The following is an 18998-nucleotide window of genomic DNA, read 5'->3' as shown; positions in this document are numbered from 1 at the left end:
AAAGCCCATGTTTTACTCAGTTTTACTCAGTTCTGCATGATGCCTCGACTGGCTGTTTACTTGGCCTTTCATTCCTTGCAAAAACAATTGGATTTTAAAAAATGAGAACAAAGGATAGAATTGTATTGCAATCAGTTTCTTATACAGAGGTATAACAGTTAATAGTTTTCATGTCTAAATGAATTATAGCCAGTTAAACAAAAACATGTGCTTCCATGGGACAAACATAATTTGAACATCATTTTGAATATTTTTGTGAATGCTGTTTTGACATTGTGACAATGCTGTGATAATGATCAAGATTCCTTTCACCACCTGCCCTATGCAGTATTACATTTTGCCAGGAGAAAGAACCTATTTACTGGACTACAATCCTTTTTGACTTAAAAACTAATGAGGTAAAAATGGAAAACGCCATGATAATGGTTTAATGCTAGCAAGTCAGTGTCAGTTGATAGGCTCTAGAGGACCGTAGGCTTACGCTTGATTATTTACAGTATATGTATGTAACACTGATTCTTGAAGGTGACGCTACAGTCTAAACATACCAACAATCTCATCTTCTCAGACTCTGAGGTTTTGTCCAGCACCTGCTCCTCTAGTTCCCCACACCTCTTTTTGTACTGAAGGACCTTGTGGAAAAAAGTGCACAATTAAGTCAAAGGAACCTTATTTTTTTCATGTATCAATTACTAAATAGAGACGTCCATTTCTACTCACCTTGGTCTGAAGCTTCTGAACAAGTTGGGCTTGTCTCTGCTGGGCCTCCTGGTACACCTGCAATTTTTGCCTGTAGGCTCTCTCCTTGTTCTGCAGTTGCAGGGATCCTGGTGACACACTGTCCTGGTCTGAGTCCACTGATGACGGCAGCATTAGCATCTGATCGAGCTAGATGGAGTGGGAACGAGTTTGACAATGTGACAGGATATTTCACATTACAAGACATAGTATAAATAAACTTGATACATTTGCAAAGTCTAATGTGATCAATTGCAACAGCCCTGCAATAAACCCTCACAAAGCTTATGTATCCTGTTTTACTGACAGTGTGTCATGGAGGACATTTTTGCGGCTATTGTGGTGTTGTTGTACTGGGCTGCATTATACTGAACCGTACATCATCACGTTCACAAGGGTTTATTGCAGACCAAATGTATTAGATTGCATTATATAATATGGATGTGCTGAACAAAACTGTAACTCAGTCTATCTCATGCTAATTATCTGGATATAGCAAGCATTGATGAATGGGCAAAAAGATATATTTGCAGTCAGACTAATCATTTAGTTGTTTTCAACGCAAAAAATAAAGTTTATGCATGTCAGCTCTTAATGCATTTTTGAGGTGTTCTATGAATGCATGTTTATGCCAAAAAGGACATACAATACAGCACTCTTGATTGTTAATTACTATAATCACATAATTCAATGATATCGATACTGATGAGATTAAATATGTGCATAGTACATTCCCAACAAGACCAGAAACCCTGTAATGGTCAACATTTGATTGACTAGACCAATCTAGAGACCATCTGTATTAATTCAGCAGGAGGGTTGGAAAAACAGTGGTTAGACTTAAAGATGGGGTCTGGGTGGGGATGTCCAAGTACAGTAGGTCTCTTCATATTGGTGTTTGTGCATGATGATCTGTCAAATGCATCTAAAAACAAAGATATATACATGCACTGGTCTTTGTCATCGTAGAATCTCATATCCTCTCCCATATCTGAAATCCAAATGTCCTGTAACCTCTCAACCTCACACAACCTAAACTCCCTCTGCACCACCCACTCTCTATCCTGGTGCCAGACACCCTGTCCTCACTAATACAAACCACATGGCCCTAGAGCACTACAACACACTGCGTGCCTCCAGCTGCCCTTGCCGACTTCTCATTTAAAAGGAGAGGAAGAGAGCGAGAGCGAGGGAGCCCCCTCCCCTGCAACACACTCCAAACCACCATCCAAGCCCTTCAAATCAACCCTGCGACCCACTCCCTCCCTCCCACCTCTCTTCTGTACCTCATCTCTTCTCTGGGTGCTTAATCTCTCCAGCAGGCTCCAAGAGAGCCAAGACAATAGTCTCACTGTTCAACACTGAACCCAGCCACTTTGCCACCATTATTAACACATTTTCAAATGCCCTTTTCAGAATTTTATACTACAAACTACTCTAACGGCCATCATGCAATTGGCTCTGTGCTTTTACTGTTTTTCTCTGAGGACTTGGGGAGCACAAAAGCTTCTTTTACTGCCCGTTGTTGAGGTGACAGCTTTAGGGACTGAGAAGGGAGGAACAACATGGGCGGAGTGTTTGAAACACACAAAACTGCAGCAGCTGTGTTTAAAGGGACTCCTGGAAACAGCTGTGTGTGGAGCATTAGTGATTATGCATCCTTTTAAGTATTTTGGCACAACTAGAGCAATAACACTGACTTACTAACAAGCATGTACTTTATAAATACACCTTGAATACATGGCCGCAGCACACAAGATTTACAACAGCAAATGAGCACAATCTACATCTGGAGCCTCACAGAGGGGTCTTATGCTGTGACAACTTTGGGAAGAGGGGCCACTGTACAACTGAGACCATACTGTACTACACCAATGCATCCCATAAAAACATGCCAAAACTGAATGATACTCACCCTCATGAGAAGACACTCATAAAAACGGGGTGAGATATTCCCACATATTTGTCACTAATAACGCCCCAGTGGGAGCACAGTCGACATCACTAAGGCTGGAACTGACCCATTTGGGGACGCCTAATACAAAAATGAGCAATAGATCCCAGTTGACCACCTACAACTATTACCTTTCTTTAAAAATGCACTATGGTGGCCCTGGGGGGCAAAACACAACATTTTGAAAACACAACAACATTTCAGAAAACAACATTTCATTTCAGAAAATGTGGGTTTTTTTTGTATTTTGACCCTCAGGGCCAACGTAATGCACCAATTGAGCAACATATAAGCTTTACCAAAAAGGGGGAGCATGCACACACACAAGCACCCAGGCAGGGCCATACCCAACCCTGCCGCAAGTAGCAAGCAGAGCGGCATAGCAATGCACCAACAAAAGCAACAAAGAGGACTGCTAGCTAGTAAACAAGGATGTAAACTATCAAGGATTTAAAATCATTTAAAAATTGACTGTGTAAATGTTTCATGAGGAGGGAAATACATTCAACATGTTTCTCAGGCCTCAGAGAGACACACAATACGTTTTGATGAGTAACGCTGGATTAAAACATACATTTGTTTAAAAGGAAACTCCAAAAGGCACCTATAATATTCTGTATCCCAAAACAAATTTGCAATTATTTAATAAACCACAAACGATATAGACACAGAAACTTAAGTGTCTGGAGCTGCAAACTGCAAAGTGTCAGTAAGTGCACTGTCATAATATCTTCTTTACTACTACTCTTCTGTGCAGTCTTTCTAAAATGAAATCAGAAAAAAATACATACTTCAGGGACATACCAACCTCCCTAAAGCTATAAGGTCATGCAAATTACATAAATTTTGTAGATTTGTTTTGACTCTACATGGGCAAATTGTCATATACATTATCCTGAAGATATATCATAATTTTCTCATATGTATGTCTATTTCAGTTCCATCAACAACTGTCACTGCTGTAGATGACGCCCTCCCTTCCTTAGCTGTGCACTCAATGACCAGGTATCCCTGGCAATTCCTGCAGGTCCCCACCCTGCCCGGATGAGGAGGCTTGTTTACACTTTTTCATACATAGCTGCAGTGTGTGGGCTTCTTGCCAGCGCCTCGCCCCTGCTCCGCACACTACGAAGGGGACGCTTTTTTTTTATTGTTTCTCCCCAGTCAGCTGTAAAGCAGGAGGCCGGGGGCTGCTCTGGATTAGCCATGCTCCATGCAGGAAGCTCCCAAGAGGGCGCCATAACATTCTGTTGTGGAGACCTTCACTAAACTCCCCAACACCAACATTTACTCCCTTGCTCTGCTTGCATCATTTAATCGCATCCCCCTCATCTCCAAGTGAGTTTGAGCTCATTGTTCTTCACAACACACCCATCCATTGGTGACTGTAAAAAGGCAAAAGAGAGAAGCGAGTAATCCCAGTCCTCCATCTGCCCTAACTCAGGGGCTTACAGGGCTTACTGGGGGCCTAGAAGTGTGCTCACTGAACACCCTTGCTATTTACGATCTGCCTCAGAGTACAGTCACTCTCGAGCAGCCCTGCGGCCCCCTAAAGTGGGCTGAGCCTAATCCCAATGTAGCCCTACTCTTTGAGGTCATCTACTGCCATTTTGCAATAAAGTTCAAGATGCAATTTATATAAAAACAGCCTTTTTGTCATGGTATGTTTTATGCCTCCATATGGCTGCTTTTCTTTTTTTTCATCCCCAAGTATCTGTTTCTTGAGCCCCACTTATGTTTCCAAAGTAAAAGTCTTTTCAGCCTCTTAAAATGTGCTTTGAATTAGCCTTTTATATTTCTTGATATTTATGATTTGCACCACTCCTTGTATTGTCTCTTTTGATAAATATTTCAAACAACATCAAGGGATAATCTTGCTTTGATTCATCTGCCAACAAGCAACAAGAGAATCATTTTCAAGGCCCTTGTGAAAGCTTTGGTGTTTGGGCCAAAACTTGCTGCCTTGCTCATGTTGTAGATCAAAATCCAATCCATTTCAGTTACTAAGTTATGATTACAATATACTCTCACTGAACTAATGTCACAACATTTGGATGTCTGATAACTAACTGAGCAGTTTACCTAATGTTTCAGCTGGGTTTTGTTAAATTTGTTATGCACTTCTGAATTCATTTCTGTCGTCATTGGTGATCTTTACCCATTTTTCTACACATTTCCATGCATTTCCAACAACTACTGCACATCCTCGGTGCTCTTTCTTTCTATCTCTGACTCACTCAGAACAAAATCTGGCCCTGAGTGCACAGTCCAGCCAGCATGTGAAGGGTTACAGCTGCAATCGTTTTCCCTGGCTTGGCCTGGGCCCAGAGGCTTAATAAAGGGAATTAATGGAGTGCACTATCTGTCAGATTCCTAAACACAGCTGGAGCGGATGTCCATCGCCCCCAAGCTGCCCAAAAAACTTACTATCCTACTTCAACAACATACGCGTTCCCCTTTCCCCTCACATTACCCCCTGAGTGCTGCTGACTCTGTGAAAGAGCCCCAGCTGATTGTGAAAGCTGTTTATGTATCATCACTGACGGTAATTACACAATGTGGAATAACAAACAGGGAGAATAGAAGTGAGGAGGGGGAGCTGCTGTGTGTGTGTTACCATGGAGTGAACTTTTTGGTTATGGGGACAGCTGCTATGATGGCACACAGGGATACAAGTGATCTGTATAAACACAGCCAAACTAATAATACATGCTGTGTACTCACAAGCATGTGGCCGGCCTTGCAGGGCTTAACACAATGCAACCCTGAAGGACAATGCTGTAGAGACCCTACTCACACATACACCCACTCAGTCAGTTCAAGTCACATCTGATTGAACTCTCTTGACATGAGAAAAAGAACTGAAAAGTGTGCTTAATGTTTTACTTTAAAGTCGGGTAACATGAGTAGCCGAATGTCAAATGTTGAAAAGGTTTAATGGAATACTTTCATCAAAAATTCAGCGCTGAGATGGGCTTTTAAGGATATTTTCTCTGGGGAAGGCAATTAATTTTTACAATTTCATGATAGTTGAGAGAGTCAGACTTTCTTTGGCAGGGTTCCATTCAAACTGCAGCCTAAATGAATGGTTTGTGCCAGCAGGAAAAACAAACTAGAAACAGAGGGGGGTAGCAGGGTGAAAAGGGACAGAAACACAATCCCTAAAAGAGACTTTATCTGCTCCAACGATGTTTGACAAGGTTTTTACACAGAGACCCGAGGGATTCAAGATTTCAGAGGGCACTGGCAAATGGCAGTTGGTGTCAGAAATCATTCAACAAGAGTTTATCTTTATCCAACTGACTGCCACACTGCAGTATTGTGCAGCCACTCGCTAAGTGTTCAGGCAGTGGGGTATGGATGTCTACGTCTGAGAAAATGCACACTGGCCAGGCTCCAAAAGCAACACAGAGGGTTCAGAATTCACCCCGACATGTTCTCCAACCTCCTGAGGCCATCCAACTCGACAAACTGGGTCAAGGTTTATCCAGGTTCAGGTGCAATTTTCTGGGGTCACCAGAGATCACACTGAGTGACTTAACAGAGACACAGAGGAAGGCTTTCAGTCCAGGTGTGACTTCACCAGTTTTGCATTAATGGTCTTATGTCAGGTCAAAGAGGCTTAAGGAAAGTTAGGAAAATATGGGGATTTGGGATAACTGCGTGGTTTCTCCTTCAGTGGTGGGCCTGCTTCAGCAGAAGTTGGGCATCATATTCAGTATCATCTTCCCAGAATACAGTACATGTCAAAGTCTTGCTTCAAAACAACAAAATGCTTTAAAGGAATTATAGATATTTTGAGAAATATGTTGATTCATTCTCGTGCCAGGAGTTAGATGAAAAAATGGTCTGTAAAGTAAATACGAAACAACCACCAATAGCTAAGCTCTGCACAAAGACGGGAAACAAGTTATCATGGCTGTGTCCGACCAGCGGCACCTCTTAAGCTCACCAACCAACATGATACATATTTGTGAAGAAGTGAAGCATTAACTTCCTGGAATTGAGTCCTGCTGTCAGCAAATAGCAGGAACTCCATTGTGAAATCTGCAGGAAAATTATTAAGACACACAATATGAAACTGGAAATATTAAACCCCATGGAGAGATTAAAGGATTATTTCAGTATAAAAGCGGTCATGCGCACCCCGTCTAAATTTGGTGCTCGAGCTAGACCTCTAGGGTGTAAATGCATGTATCTTTCCGAATAAATTTGGGATCTCTGGGCTTCCAGAGACTTGGCTTACACCTCCTGAGCCGTATGGTGCCATTTTTTTTTTTTTTTTTTGGCAGTCGTTTTTCAAGTCTTCATCTACTTCAGTTTTTTTGCTACGAAGCTCCAGAAATGTTTTGTGGACTACAAAACTTAACCCAACTTTCCATCAGCCTGGGCGTGAGTAGATAATGACTGAATTTTCAATTTTGGGTGAACATTCCTTTAACGCCTTCCTATTACTTGCTTTAAGTGTCTTTGTCTTTGGCTTAGTACAAACTGGAATGAAAAATACCTGCTCACATTTCATCAACCAGATCATAAAAGGTACAGAGCAAGTTGGGCTGTGAGTAGTTGAGGTCTGGGTGTTTGACAGGAGGGCACGCTCCTGCTGTGAGGATGGCTGCCCCTGTATAGGCAGGATGATACCTGCTCCAAACCATGTTGTGCTTTTTAGCAACACATGCAACCAAAAACTGCTCAAGGGACACTACACTACAGTTGGCCTTGCATGCTTATCCTTGATGGAATGCACAGTGAAGAGTTATGAGCAAATTATCAAGACAAATTTTACTTACAATACTCCATGGAAACTATCCAGGGAAGTTGGCCCATTCTTAAGGCAACTGGGACAAATGCTGCTTTTCAGCAAAATATACAGCAAAGGTAAGTTATTATTTCCAGGCTGAGAATCATTACAGTTGTAAATAAAGGCTGGATGTGGATGAATGTTAACTGGGTGATATTGCTAATGTGAATATTTTTCTTATTTATTATTATACGTTTGAATATGTTTCTTCCTTACGTTAATTGGATCGAACTGTGTTTCACAGCTATGCACTCCATGAGATAAATCTCTTCACGTGTACAACAAAAACTACAAGAACTCAATAAATAAATGCTGAATTATTGCCCAAGCTCACTCTTGAGGTTTAATAGTGAGTATGCAGTATACTGTCTGCCTGTGATATGATCCCTTTGGCGGAAAATCTTGAGGGTGAAAGCTACATGCAGACAAGACTGCTGGCCTAAATGCTGAGCTCCACGTGGATGCCAGGACAGAATATTCTGCTGCAGGGCATTGATTAGCACACTGCATTAACATCACATCGAAGCTAGGCTGCTAAACAATAATGCTGTTCTGCAGGGGGAAAAAAAGTAAGGAGTTTTCACCGGATGAGACAAGTCAAAACAAGAGTTTTGTAATGAACCTCTTGACTTGTGAGACACCTTTGGATAAAACATTCAGCTGCATTAACAGTAAAAAAGTTTGTTCTCCTGCTAACCCCTCCACTCTCTCAAATTGCTCTTCAGTGGTGAGAGCATCAAATATCATCAACACTTGCTTATGTTTTTTCTGTCCGGTGCCTTTTCACACATCTAAAGATATCAACAAAGTAAATATGCTATATATATCTGCCAAGCTAATTAAGTTATATTTATAGCCTTGGTTTTAAAAAAGGTTCCAAGAGTAAAGCAAGCAAGTGGGAGTTCATTAGATTCAAGCAGCAGAATGAGGGCAGTGTTATCACAAATGGCTGCTTTGTGCACCATGAAAAATGAGCTTTTTCTTTGACACTCTCCAGGGAGGAGGCCAGTGACCTTCACAATTTCCCCCCCAGAACAGCGGCCGCTACACGGAGGGGCATCTACTGGTGTGGGGGGGGGGGGGGGGGGGGGGGGGCTATGAAGGGAGACGCCGGTCCTCATGAGCACAGGGGGTCTGAGTCTACCTGAACAGACCACAAGGAAACCCTTCATGAACCACCCTCCCCTCTCTTATTTACACTTACAAACACACACACACACACGCACATGCATCCACGCTCAGCCACACACACACACACACACACACACACACACACACACACACACAATGGATGCTATTAGAGTACATGCTGTAAACTGTAATTCTACTGCAGTTAATTAAATAGAATGTATGACATAAATATGTGCCTTTGCCAAGTTACATTAATTCAATCATGAGTCTGTATATGTATATTCCACACTTTTTCCAACTCAGTTTTCACTACAGTATATGCAAACCTGCTCCTACCTTACCACACTGTTTGTTTGTTCAGCCCCAAAAGGCTTTCCCTGCTGGAAAGAGCACTGGTACACTGATGTTTACTGTAGCTATATTCCATTTCAAACGCATGAAGCTTTTTGCTCTCAATGCTCTCGTGTGGCTAACCTTCTTGATCTCATCTCCAAACAAAACTGCACAAATTTACCAGCAACAGTAATACATACTCCAAAGCCTGCAAGACCTGCATCATCTGACATTATAAACTATGACTGCTAACACAATCTCAGTTAGGTTGCCTCACTAGGTTGGGAAAGGCTTTCTGTAGAAAAAGTATTTAGAGATACAGTTTGATGAGGTGTTACACATGTTACACATGTTGACACTAAAATGATTACGATGTTCATTACAGCTGTCTAATCAATTAGTTGTCAACTGTTTTATTAAACACTCACTATTTTGATAATGGATTAATCGTTTTTAGTCATTTTTCAAAGGAAAAATGTTCAAATTATCTGATTTCAGCTTCTCAAATTTGAGTATTTTCTGGTTTATTTGCCCTTCTATAACAGTAAACTGAATATCTTTGGGTTATGGGCAAAACAAGACATTTAAGGATGTCATCTAGGGCTTTAGGACATGCTTATCATAATTTTTCACCCTTTTCTGACATTTTATGGGCCAAAGAAACTAACAGATCAATCAAGAAAATAATCAACAGATTAATCGATAATGAAAACAATCGAGCTGCAGCCCAAATGAAGAGTCTACATGTCCTGTGCGTTGCTGTACAAATCAAAAACTAGTAAATGACAATGTTTACAGATGTAGTTATCTACTGTACATGATATCACCTGTGCATCCAATTTGGTCTGTTTGATAATTTTTCACAAAATCCTAGATATTTCCATTGAATGCTAAAAATGTAAATAATGTTCCACAGGTTAACCTTGACTTGAGAATGTGTTGCTGCCCCGTGTCACTCCTACCCTGTCTGTAAGACTGGCGTGCTTGACTGGCGGCTGGTCACGGTCCATCTGACCGGGAGACAGCTGCTCCCTTGGGGCCCTGCTCTCCTCCAGCTCACTGACCTGAGAGCTCTCACCTTCAATAAGGAAACAGATCATGCATACACAAGTGTCATTGTTACCCCACGTGGAGTATAATGATATCTATCAAGTCAGATTTATTGTTTGTACTAATAGAGTTCAATGCTATTGTCTTGCATTCAATCAAAGCTCTCTTCCTTACCAGCTGGCTGCTCTGTCAGGTTGCGTGTGATGATCTGGCGGATGCGGGTGGAAACAGGCGTAGACTCCTGTCCATCACCTCTAAGTGTCAGAGACCTCTCTCCTGAGCTGCCATCAGAGTGAAGCAGAGACTCCTCCAACTTCTACAACCATACCAGTCACCACAAAACCTTAAATAACTGGGCTGCAAAGGCCAAACTTTTGGTTTGACTATGAGGACAACAGTGGCTGAAGAAGCAGTAATGCAAAACTGAGTAGTGTTAGCAAACAAAATGTACTTACTCAACAGTAATGGCACTCGTTATGCACGATGGAACATTTCAGAGGTTTAAATATTATAGATGTTATTACTCATTATTATGAATCATTACTGAGTTATTTCCATGGAAAACATTCAGTTGTTACAACTGGTAGTGTGTCAGTATTTGAGTCAAAAGTTCAATATTTCCTCTGAAATAAAGTGTTGTAGAAGCCTAGCCTTCTTCATGTTATAGCCTATGAAGTAGCAGATATTCTAAAAGAAATAAATAAAAAAAAACCTTACTTACCCATTTGGGTAATTCTTTCACTTAGCATTGTTTAATCACGTCGGCACAGTGTTTGTAAGTTTTCCTTTCAACAGTGGTGGAAAGTAACTAAGTACTTTATTTCCTACAATACTGTGCGGCCATTCCTACTTCAATTTGTTGCTGCTTCATATAACTCCAATACACTTCAGACACAAATATGTTTTTTTTTTTTTACTACACTACAGTTACTTTAATTCTTTATATGGTTATTTCACATACTCTTATTATTAATAAAAAATAATCAACAAATACATTATGAGATTCTTGGCTCTACCTTCACCAGTGGCATCATTAAAGTTAAGTCAAGTAAATTATTTAATAATTATAATGCAATTACACAATACCTTCGACAAAAAGAACAATTCTACTTTTTCTACTTAAAGTACATTTAGAGTACAAGTATCAAGATAAAGCAAATTAAAAAAAATATTAATAATTTTGAACTCTATTTAAGTATTTCTTTCTTACTGCTATTACTGCTATATTATTATGATAAAGAAAATAATACTAAACTGATTTCATGTAGCACACTTATTTAAAGTAGTGATTTACTCCAAACTTTGCACACAGCATCTCTGGACTGTTCTCACAAAAAGTTATTAAAAGAATTTTGATACTCCAAAGAGTACTCAACTTATTAAATAACAACTTCCTGCAGATTTCGTTCAAAACAGGAAGTGTTGCATATCTCCACATTGGTTCGTCCGAATGACATGAAACTCAGGATACTACTTCCCCATGAGCCCCTAAGGCACTGTGCAAAATCTTGCCCGATGACCACTAGGTGGCGCTCTTTAAATTGAAGCGTACATTATTTACTACAGGCAGGAGAAGCCCACCCAAACACGGACAGTTAAGACATGTGTACACAATAATTGGGCAATGGGGCCGGGTAAGCAGCACGCCCAGACAGCAGCACACCCCGACGCGGGTGGACTGCGAGGGCCCGTTCATTTTTATTATTTTTTTTAAATTTATTTTTTTATGAGAATATTAGCATGTTAGCTCAATACCTTCCAGGTCATGTGATCAATTGACTCAAAATCATGTTGGGATCATGTAACTACACTGGCTGCATGAGATACACCTCTTGTTTTTACGTTTTACATCTCTAAATATGTTTTATTAATTTTTATTATTTTTTATTAATTTTTATGTGTAAATATTAGCATGTTAGTTCAATAGCTCCCAGGTCATGTGATCAATTGACTCAAAATCATGTTGGGATCATGTAACTACACTGGCTGCATGAGATACGCCTCTTGTTTTTACGTTTTACATCTCTAAATATTTTTTATTAATTTTTATTAATTTTTATATGTAAATATTAGCATGTTAGCTCAATACCTTCCAGGTCATGTGATCAATTGACTCAAAATCATGTTGGGATCATGTAACTACACTGGCTGCATGAGATACGCCTCTTGTTTTTACGTTTTACGTCTCTAAATATTTTTTATTAATTTTTATATGTACATATTAGCATGTTAGCTCAATAGCTTCCAGGTCATGTGACCAATTGACTCAAAATCAGTGTGGGATCATGTAACTGCACTGGCTGCATGGGTCACCAGATTTGGCCCGTAGCTCGTTACACATAAGTAGTTATTTCGATACCACAACTGCCCTCATTACAACATGACATAGTGGACAAACTTGCCCTCTGCGTCTGCCCTCCGACGCCGCCACGGCCGAAGTACCTGGGGGGGCGAGGGCCCGTTCATCGCTGCTTGCAGCTTTAATTTAGTATTATAATTCAGCATTGGTTTACAGTCACTCAGTCACATGACATGGAAGCTATTAAAAAGAAATGCTGAATTTTCATAATAAATATTCATATAAAATGAAAGAAGCAGTAAAATCCATTAAAAAGAGATGTGTCCTATGTGACCTGTGTGGTGATACGATTCGGCATTGGTTTGGAGTCACTGGATCACATGACATGGAAGCTATTGAATAAAAAAGTCACTGTCTTATAAAAATAGTTTTGCAAAATAAATACATAACACATTAGCAATTAAATAAGTGTGCTGCAGGAAATCAGTTTAGCATTTCTTAATCATAATATTCACTAATATCACCAAGTCAGCTTGAAGAAACACTGTTTTTATGTAAATCAAACAAACAATGATAATAATTTATTGATGGCCCCTAAATCAGCCTCCAGTGCAGAGGTTCTGGGAGGCAGCTAACCGTCCTCCTGCTGCCATCACAGGGTGAAACTGAGTAAGAGACGCCGCTGGGTGTCTCCGGAGTGAATGTCCAATATCCAGCCTAAAACTAAAACTATTCAACTGACAGTACAGCAGCACGCACAATACCATGACCCTGAGAATATCCCAGTAAGATGAAACTCCGCCATCTTTAATTTCTTTATTTAACGCTGACGTTACACCTCCGCTTCTCCTACTGAGACATGTCAGATCCTGTTAAAAATAATTAACCCAATGGACAACAGCTGTTATGTTACCGACCTGAATCACAGCCTCCAGCCTGGGTGAGTGTGCACCCTGCTCCCGTTGAGAACTCATCGCAAACCTGGACCAGTTTTTCAACAATACAACCGTTATTAGCTAATGACGATAAAACTCTAATATTGTCATCTGCCGAGACAGAAACCTCGCGCTAACGTTAACGTTAGCTTGCTTTACGTTAAGTTTGGCTGATAAAACTTGAGAAAAAGAGAAGTCAAATACTGAGCCAAACAAAGTACAAACCTAAACTAGTCATTAAAGTGAAGTAATAAGAGATAAACGAAGTTAAACTGAACTGGTACCTGCATCAGGAAAGAGTCACAGACAACTTTTTAGCTAACAAACTTTGTTAGCTAGTGCAGGCTATATAAACGTTACCAAGGTGAGCACGCGCTTCCGGTCCGTTGCCATAGAAACAGAATGCTGGCGTGTGTGTTTCCATGGCGGCACAGACGCCACGAGCCAGACGACCAGATTCCAGTGGGTTAATGATCATTGAGGCACTCGTGTCACAGTGAACAGTGTTTTTCCAAAGAGGATTGAGTTTGACCAGTAACACATTTTATTAATAATTCGAGCATTGCTATTTCCAAACCATTGATTCCATCCAAAGGAACAATCATCAATAATAATAACGATAATGCTAATCATAATAATCATCCTCAATCAAAACTGTATCCTATAAACTATTTATACAAAGATTTAATCAGTCATGAGCTTTCAATGACAGAAAAAGGAAATCAGATCTCATTCACATGATACAAAGTATAAATAAACACCTGCTGAGCAGCCAAGCAAGGACCTAAAAAAAACCAAGAAGAATACCTGAGGATCGTGTAACACACTATTCTAAGGCACAATGACATCCTGGGGTAAACATGCCACGCTACAGGAGCACGTCTCGAGGACGTTATGTTGAATCTATGGGGAAGAGCTCAGGCCACTGGGACGGATCAAGGAAAATGGTGCAGACTCTGCTGTAGAACCAAAGTCTTGGCAGGAAGCACTCCACCTCCCAGGTGTTGGACGCTCGGTTGTAAATCTCCACTTCCACCCCGTAGTCCCCCTCCATGCCTATCCAATGTCCTCCGGTGACAATGAGCTTGCCATCCAGTGTTACCAGGCCGCCGTTCTCATGGAGCATATGGAGAAGCTGGACCTGAAGAGGGGAAAAATCAACATACAGCTATGGGCAAAATAAAACTGATGCTATAATAATTCTTGCTATAATCCTGTTCAGTTAGCATTATTACAAGGGATAGTATAACTTTATTATGACTTTAGTATATTAGTTATATGTGAACCCACCTTCTGCCACATGTTCGCCTCTGGATCATAAGAGTAGACCTTCTTAGTGTTGTCAGCAACCAGATATATAGTTCCATCCACACAGACACAACAAGGAGACGACAAATACTTCGGAATGAAGGGCGAACATATGCTGCTCCAGCTATCTGTAAAAACAAACATGAAAAGAAAAAAAAACAAATATCAGTACTTAATTTGAGGCTCATATAATCATCAATTTATAAATAACTTAATGTTTAAAAGAATCAGGGAGAGAGGAACCACTGTTGAGATTCCTCTGTCATTTTCTAAGCAAATTCTACAAGGAGGCAAAGGATATTTCAAAAAGAAGTTCACCCGGCACCGGAGGAATGGATAGTAAAAGAAAAAATGAAATGGAAAATGTTAAATAATTGACAATATCCAAAACTCAGAATGGCGAAGTTGGAAATTGAGCTACAAATGAATACACCATCAGGACTGTATAATTAAATTAAATATTGAGAATAGATTTCTAAAGCAATTTTAGCAAAGTATTAGGGGTTGCAACAAAAGGTTATTTTCATTGTTGATCAATCTGTTGAATATTTCCCAATTAATCAATTAGTTGTTTGGTCTATAAAATGTCAGTTGTGAAAAATGTCATATCAGATGACATCCTCAATTCAATGTCTTGATTTGTCCACAATACGTAATGAAACAGGAAATTATTCACATTTAAGAAGCTGGAGTCAGAGAATTCTGATTTTCAAAAATTTGCTCCGAATGGTTGGATGTACCATCAACATGATTTTGAAGCTGCTATTTCAAGGTAAAAAAAACATACATAATGTTGTTTTTTTGTTGAAAATCTCTTGCCAATATAGATTTGAGTGAAAAAAGCTGATCCTTCATAGAAATGAGGTTTGCTTGTATCATCCGTACCTATAACAGGGTTGTAACACTGCATGGCCAATGCATTGTACTTCACAGCACACGAGCCAATCACGTAGAGCTTCCCATGACACGCTGTGGCCGTGAAGTTTGTCACATATTTTAAGGCGGGGCACGTCAAGGACCAGGTGTCGTTGTATGGGTCATAATGCTCAACCTCAACACGATCTGATGTCGTACCTACAGGAGGGAAATGTAAGTGGAATGAGTGATGAGGTTGAATCTTGGCCTCATAAATGTAAACAAATACTTAAATTTAAAGATGTGTGTTTGTGGCAGCGTGCACCATCACCGTCACCACCGAACTACACCACACATATAAAATACTGCCCTGTTCTTAGCACCTGGCTGTGTTTGAAACTCGTCAACCACAAAGAAGAAATGCAAGCGAATTCTGACAAACTATCGCCGCAGAGGTAAGCCATTGAGAACAGATGAGCGACTTGGATTTATCAGTTTTCCACTGCACTGCAGGTTTAAGGCACCACATGCAGGACTGTATTTATTTTCTTACCTCCAATGACGTAAATCTCCCCATTGAGCGTTGCCGACGTGTGGTTAGTTCGAGGCCGAAGCATGGGTGCCACGGTAACCCACCTCCCCTCCCTTGTGATGTACTTCCAGGTCTCTGTGGTTGACCAGGTGTTGGTATTCGTGCCTCGTGAGCCCCCTGTCAGACAGAAAACAGCGCTTTGTCAAAAATCTGACAACATTTTTCATTCCTCTCAAGAGAGTTATGCTCAAAATCGTTTAATTGTTTCCATTTGCTCCTGAAGTGTCTGTGTTTTAAGGACTTGCACACACTTGCACTCACCTGTGACATACACGTCATTGTTCAGGGAGACCATGGAGTAACCCCACTTGTTAGGGTTGGGGAAATTAGGGAGCTCATGCCACTGTTCTGCGGAGAAAAAGAAAGGGGAGTTCATGTTTTAGCATCCCTCAGATAGTGAGGGGAAGCTAGATGAAAGTTTTCACAAATAACTGTCCTTGAGGGGCATTGAAACGTAAGTCACTCTTAGGTCAAGAAAGAAATTCAACTTTTCTGGCACAGCCCTCAACACTGTGGCTTCAGTTGTCATTGCCTGAACATAAAACCCGGAATCTTATAATGCGATGCAACAATCTTTTCCTTGACATCCCATGAAAAACCCAAAACGGATTCCTTCTTCCAGCTCTGCACAATAAAACGCTCGTTTGAGGAACTGAGAAGATGATCCAATTTTGTCACATCCAGACCGCATTCTTGCTGAGTTGTTTTTCTGTCAGCACTACAGTTAACGACCAGCGACACATCTGCCAAACTGTTTTTTCAAGGAATCCGACGGACGTTTCCCAACAAAGCTCTGTTGTAAAATAAATTGTGAACTTAAACAAACTTGAAATTCTGATAGGTGCAAAAAAAATGTTTGTACTTGTTTTCGTGTTGTAGAAAGCACAGTTCTTGCGCAGCAGTCTTTGCACTCTTGGGTCTCTGTCCTCATCTTCGTCTGAGTCATCTTCATCTGAGTCATCCAGGGAACGGCCTCCTATCACAACCAACACCTCTTGCAAGTTTGGTTGTGGACTCAGAGAGTTGAGTCTGTCCCTATATTCTGGTGCTAAATCCTTTTTCTAGAAAGTAGAGAAGACAATTTTGAAAAAGTATTCATATTCAGCAAAGACAGGAGAGAAAAAGAAGGAGGAAGTGTGAACTCACTCACCTCCCTGTGAATTTTTTCTATGGCCTCTCTGCAACTGGGAGAGGCCTGCACCAGACTGTCCTTCAGCAGGGTGTCAGCTAGGTAGTCCAGGCTGAGTACAGAGGGATGGCACAGGGTGAGAAGTTCAGGGAGGTGGCAGAGCCGGGACTCCTTGTGGTGCCTGACCCATTTCAGGATGGCCTCCACTCGCGTGCACTCTGACCGGATATGTAGTCCTTCGTCTGAGAGGAAGGAAACCAACCTGTCCTTTTCCAACAGGAGAAACTCCTCACCTTGTTGAACAGCCTCAAAGTTCTCCAAGAGGAAGGCCCACGCTTTGGCCATCACCTCAGGGCAGCCATGAATGGCCCCAAACTCCAGGATTCCCAGGCAGTTGGTTGCATCAATCTGGTGCTGGAGGTATCGGCTGCACACGGCTCTCACCGTCTGAAACTGCAGCTGGCTGGAGGTGCAGATCAACCCCTCCACGTTGCTCTGGTTGATGGTCAGCTTGCCCGTGTAGGCAAAGTCCAGCAAGCAGCTGAGTATGTCAGGATCGACATCCTGCAGCTCCACACGCGCAGCTATGCTCTCCACAAAGTCCCCTGAGAACATGCAGCGGAAGTAGGTGCTGCAGAGGGCCAGCACGGCGCGGTGACAAGGGAAGTCCCGACCGCCGGCGCTCAGCGTGACATCAACCAGTTTTGGCTGAGAGCAGAGGGAGCGTAAGCCCTCTAGGATGCTCTGAGGGTGGGAGGACAGGCAGAAGTCCAGGTCGTCCACATTTCGCACCATGGTCAACTGCAGTTCAAAGTGTAGGTCGAATCGCCTTACAGCAGGGATGTTCACAAAGTGAGTATAAAGCTTACCTGCAAGGGTCGAAAAATACATAAATAAGCAGAGGAAAAATCCTGGAAAAGAAAACCTGCCTTGACAATATTTACTTTCACAAAAGATCAGCAATAACGTCAGCAGGAAATAAACAATCTTATTCCAAAACAATTTAAATTGTGCAGCCCTGATAACAGGATATTGAAGTAACTGCGAAATGCAACTAAAAGGAATAGTTTGTCATTTATTACGTAATATTTTCATTGATTTTACAATTAATGGTAAAATAAAACGTGTTTTTGCTTGCAGCTGAATGTGACCAGGCCTTTGCTGTCCCTAAATCTTCTCTGAAAACGTTCTTTTATAGGAAGGTGTTTATGAATTCTTTTATACAAGTTAATGGGTTTTTATACTTCTATGCTCACATTTACATATACAGTTCCATTTTTTAAATTGTTTTGATGATCCCTGTGCTGTTTTTATTTGGTTCTTTTTCTGCTGTTCTTCATCTGTGTTGCTATATCTGCTGTTTTTCTTTTCTGTTCCTTCTGTGAAGCCTTTTGTGACCTTTTTAAGAAAAGAGCAACATGAAAAAGTTTATTATTATTATTATTACCATTACTCGAGTGCAAATAAAAAGGCCTAAAAGGGAGCTGAAGAGAACTGTAGATACACTTTGACTCACTTAGTTATAAAAAAAAAACCCCAATGTATCGCCTTGTCTTCTTTAGTTAAGCATCACCGTGTTGTTGAAAGGTCAACAAAGTAGGTTTGGCTCATGATTAGTACGATATGTAACGTCCTCTGAAGCCAACAATAAATGACATTTCCTGTCATTAAACGCTGTAAAATGAAATAAGTAACCAACAACAAAACTCACCACAGAAGCAGAGAATGGAAATAATGGCTCATCCTTCCAGTAAAAAAGCGGTTTGCAGCTGAGTAGCTGGTTAGATCAACATGGAGTGGGCAGCATGGCGGAAAGCTTTTGCCAAGTCACAGGGACGGGCTGCCTTTCGTTGGGGTTATTTTTAGGACTGAC

General features: G+C 41.0%; 2 protein-coding genes across 7 annotated transcripts in view; both read right to left on the bottom strand.

The window, feature by feature from the left end:
• Positions 1-13616, bottom strand: part of crocc2 (ciliary rootlet coiled-coil, rootletin family member 2) — a 36322-nt gene extending 22706 nt beyond the window's left edge. For 3 of the 6 annotated variants that reach the window (XM_084355341.1, XM_084355342.1, XM_084355343.1), the window contains exons 1-5: positions 13224-13516; positions 10182-10323; positions 9920-10035; positions 721-888; positions 549-632 (exon numbers count right to left, since the gene is read on the bottom strand). In XM_084355341.1, coding sequence (XP_084211467.1) covers positions 549-632; positions 721-888; positions 9920-10035; positions 10182-10323; positions 13224-13280 — 567 coding nt within the window. In that variant the 5' untranslated portion in view covers positions 13281-13516. The other 3 variants (XM_084355338.1, XM_084355340.1, XM_084355339.1) reach the window with 3 other exon arrangements.
• Positions 13617-13762: 146 nt separating this feature from the next.
• Positions 13763-18969, bottom strand: klhl30 (kelch-like family member 30). Its single transcript, XM_084354855.1, has 8 exons — positions 18837-18969; positions 17147-17994; positions 16859-17057; positions 16258-16344; positions 15958-16113; positions 15435-15623; positions 14532-14677; positions 13763-14382 (listed from the first exon to the last, which is right to left on the bottom strand). The coding sequence occupies exons 2-8, from the start codon at positions 17918-17920 to the stop codon at positions 14134-14136; spliced, it is 1800 nt and encodes a 599-aa protein (XP_084210981.1). The 5' UTR covers positions 17921-17994; positions 18837-18969; the 3' UTR covers positions 13763-14133.
• Positions 18970-18998: the final 29 nt, after the last annotated feature.

The sequence above is a fragment of the Pagrus pagrus genome (genome assembly GCF_965226575.1).
Source record: "Pagrus pagrus genome assembly, chromosome: 6".
Taxonomy (NCBI): Eukaryota; Metazoa; Chordata; class Actinopteri; order Spariformes; family Sparidae; genus Pagrus; species Pagrus pagrus.
This window is presented reverse-complemented; position numbering and strand designations above follow the sequence as displayed.